Below are 3732 nucleotides of genomic sequence, written 5' to 3' on the forward strand. Positions count from 1 at the left end.
GCCACTCCACGCGCACCACCAGGCTGCCAAGGGCTGGGAAATGAGCAAGTGACAGCAGAGGTGGAATCAGCTGTCCGGTTATAGAGGTTGAGTTTTGGTTTGGGTTGTTTTGTTGTTTGGGCTTTTTTTTTTTTTTAACAACTTCCCTTTCACCTTCTTTCCAAGCCCTTAGATCTGGAGATTCCCTCTCTCTTGCAACTGAGGTCTCGCCGCATACTGGGACCTTGTGGAGGGTATGGTGAGAAGAAAGAGGGGCAGCATGCCCCCTACACTTAGAAAAGGAGAAGAGGGCGGATTAGCATATCCTCCGTGCTTCGCACAATGAAAATGTGATCGCTAGTATATATATTATATTAAACCCTGGAGAGCAGACCAGTCAAACATCACTTCCACCGGAAAACCCCACTCGCTAGACACTTCCCTGTTTCAATCTCACTTTCTCTTGCTTTGCCTGTGAATGGAAGAATCTCTGTTTAAAACCGATACCTCTTCCTCAGGGATATCAGCAAAAATATCTACACCAGGGGCTGAGGAATGGGATCTGCTCCTGCCTCACATCTGGAGGCAAAACACAGCAGCAAGTGCCAGAGCTCTGCAGCGAAAACTCCACTCCCCGCACAACTCCGCTATGCTTGGTATTAAGACTAAATGGGAGAGGGAGAGAAAGAGAGAAGAGACAACCCTTTCCTCTGCAGATTCAATGAGCTTCAGTGCAGAACAATAAAGCTGTCTCAATAAATAACGTACCTGTGTCTGTCAGTAGCTAGTTTATTTGCTTTTTTCTTCTGATTTGTTTATACTAGTGATCCCTCTCTCTTGGGTGTCTTTACAGCTCAACAAGCAGGTATGCATCTCAAATTCTAACCCTAAGTTCTCAGATAGACAAAACTTTAAGGTTATTAAAATTTCAATCATATTTATTTATTGCAGAAAAATAATATACAATGATATTTACAAAACAATCATAAAAATAGGAATGCATTTAGACACCGGATCTATTTGCATTTTAACATGGGTCATCAATAAATAAATAAAATGTTTATTTTTTCTCAGAGGAAAAATAATAATAATAAAAAAGTTAGGAACCGGGTGTATAACAGCTTGAGCCCAGCTTATTCCCCCCTAAAAAAAAAAAAAAAGTTTTCATCTCTACAGGGATATTTTTGGTTGTCTGGTTGGTTTCATTCAAGAATGAAGAAAGTCCACAATAATGTATTTCCTTTAACCAGTGGCTCATAGGCACGACCTCTTGGGAATGCATGCAAAAAAAAGGGCAAATAAAATAAAAAAAGTTCAATTCCAACATTCTTCGTCAAAAATTAAAAAAAAAAATAATCGAACGATTCAGACTTCTATCAGAATGCAGAGATGTGTGTACTGTACCGACGCCCAAAGGGTAGTCACTGTCCAAAGCCCTTGTCTCTTTCTCTTTCCTTAAGTGCTCCCCACGCCCTGCTTAGAATTTGCATATTGCTCTTCTAATTTCCAAGAAATCCTTGGTACATTTTTTGTTAAACAAGACCAAAAAAAAAATCGTATCCAACTTCAGAGTCTCTAGATTGTCCATTTTCTCCTTCTGTGGGAACAATGTCATCTGCAAAAACCCAGAGAGGGCGGAAAACTCGTTACTTAAATGAAAGATACACACACATCTATCTACACCTCTCTGTCTCTGGAAATACACGTATCGGGCAGGAATGAAGAAGGAAGAACCCGCCGTGCGGTGACCGTGTGACACCCCAGCCCGGCAGCCCGCGGTGTCAGAGCCGAGGGAAGGGACTGCTGGGGCGATAGGAAACGTTCATCGGGCAGCACAACTGACGGACATGGATTCACTTCAAAATACGAGCAGCAGCAGCAGCGGCAGCAGCAGGAGCCATCCCAGCAGCTCTGCTGGCTCCGCAGCGTTTGGTGAAAAAGTGATCTCCGGCCGGCCCCATCTGGCTGGGGCACACCCGCACCGCCGCCGCCTCCCGCCCGCAGCCCACCCCGCCTGCCGCCGGCAGCGCCCGCCACGCGTGGGCCCCGCGGGGCCAGGGGCGCACCTCGGGCCGCGCAGGAGGAGGGACCCGCCGGGCTGGGGGAAGCACCTCCAGAGGCACCTCCAGCCGCCCCGCTCTCCGGCTGGTCCTGGAAGCCAGGCCTCTCCGGACGGGGTGGGGGCCTTGTCGCCCCTCGGCCACGCGTGCCCGGCCCACGGCGCAGCCGGCGGCCTCTCGCCTTCCCCCCTTTCTCCCCGCCGGTTTCGGGGTCCCTGCCTTACCTAGGGCTCCTGCCGGGAGGATGCGGGTGGGGGACACCGCCTGCTAGTGGGATGCGGACATGGACCAGGCGCCCTCCATTCTCCACACCGAGAAGGCGTAGCTGAGCCGCTCGTGGGCCACATAGCTGCAGCTTGCCATCTTGGAGTCCAGCTCGTCGCTCTGTAAGACCTGGTAGAGGAAGTCGATGTACCTGGCCGCCAGCTTGAGGGTCTGAATCTTGCTCAGCTTGTCCGAGGGCAGAGTGGGGATGATCTTCCGCAGTGCGGCGAAGGCTTCGTTCAGCGACTGCGTGCGCTGCCGCTCCCGCACGTTGGCCATGACCCTCTGGGTCTGCAGCTCCTCGTAGGACTGGGGGCTGCCGCCGCCGCTGCTGCTGCCGCCGCCCCCGCCGCCCCCGCCCGCCCCGCACTTCTTGCCCCGCTTGCCTTGGGCCGGGCTGCAGGGCTCGTCCGCGGCCCCGACGGCGCCGCCGGCGCTGCGGCGGCTGGAGCGGCGCTTGCGCCCCCCTCTCTTGTTGTTGGGCAGCTGCTGCCGGTCCGGCTCCTCTTCGCTGTTGCTCAAGCTGTCGTCGGCGGGGGAGACTGGAGAGTTTGACTCGTCCTGCTGCATCATCTCTGGGGGGAGACGCGAGAAGCGGGCCGGGAGGGGGGGGAGGGCAGGGAGAAGAGGGGGGCACCTAACCCGCCAGCTCCCCCTTGATCGGCTGCTTCGCTGGCCTGCGAGAAGAAGGAGGAGGAGGAGGAAGGGAGGGAGGGAGGACCTCACTTTGGGGGGAGGGGGGATGGCATCAGGATCCAAGAGGAAAAAATATGAAAACGCCAACCAAAAAAAAAATCCCTCCCGATCCCTCCTTGGAGCCCCTTCGAAGTGTCTGGGATTGGGAGAAAGTTGAAGACTTGGAGGTTCTTATAGCTCCTGCTGGCGGAAAGTTTGGGGGCAGCAGTGTCATTGGCCTGACGTGGAGAGGAGGGACTTTTGCTGAGTTTTATAGGAAAGTTTCCGCTTCCCCCCCTCCACGCCCTCCCCCAATTATTTTTTTCAAGCCATTCACGAGTGATCTGGCCTCCCCCCCACACACACATACATCCTTACACCAACGTCTTTCTCGGTTTCCCTCTCCGCGGTTTCTCCCTCAGGCTCCTTCGGTTCGCACTCGGCCTTGGAGTGCTGCTGAGGGGCCGGGCCGTTATGGGGGTGCCCGGCACCCCGTGCTCTGCTGCGGAGGGGACAGCGGGGCCGCTTAGTGCCTGCACTGGGTGGGCGACGACCCCGTAGCAGCCGGGGAAGCCCACATCTCTCGGGCTTTCCTCGCCGCAGCGGACACGGCTTGCAGCGAAAAAGAGGAAAGGGAAATTACCCACGGGACAGCATCCAGGCACATCCTAATTTTGTCCCGCTCTAGCACACCCCGCGCTCCCATCACCGAGCGCCCCCGGGGTCTGACTTGCCGAGAGAGTCGTACATCTCT

General features: G+C 54.4%; 1 protein-coding gene across 2 annotated transcripts; it reads right to left on the reverse strand.

The window, feature by feature from the left end:
* Positions 1–1017: 1017 nt before the first annotated feature.
* TWIST1 (twist family bHLH transcription factor 1) lies at positions 1018–3389 on the reverse strand. 2 transcript variants are annotated; one of them, XM_027639301.1, is made up of 3 exons: positions 3357–3389; positions 2264–2878; positions 1018–1594 (listed from the first exon to the last, which is right to left on the reverse strand). In XM_027639301.1, exon 2 carries the CDS (start codon positions 2874–2876, stop codon positions 2307–2309), a length of 570 nt encoding a protein of 189 aa, XP_027495102.1. In that variant the 5' UTR covers positions 2877–2878; positions 3357–3389; the 3' UTR covers positions 1018–1594; positions 2264–2306. The 2 variants fall into 2 exon arrangements, with proteins under 2 accessions (XP_027495102.1, XP_027495101.1); XM_027639300.1 differs by lacking the exon at positions 3357–3389 and having other exon boundaries at positions 2264–3193.
* Positions 3390–3732: the final 343 nt, after the last annotated feature.

This window comes from Corapipo altera, unplaced genomic scaffold (assembly GCF_003945725.1).
Source record: "Corapipo altera isolate COAL_440 unplaced genomic scaffold, ASM394572v1 44, whole genome shotgun sequence".
In the NCBI taxonomy this organism is placed as follows: Eukaryota; Metazoa; Chordata; class Aves; order Passeriformes; family Pipridae; genus Corapipo; species Corapipo altera.

Coding starts and splice junctions, on each gene's coding strand:
- TWIST1 (XM_027639301.1), bottom strand. CDS start 2,876: ATGATGCAGCAGGACGAGTCAAACTCTCCAGTCTCCCCCGCCGACGAC.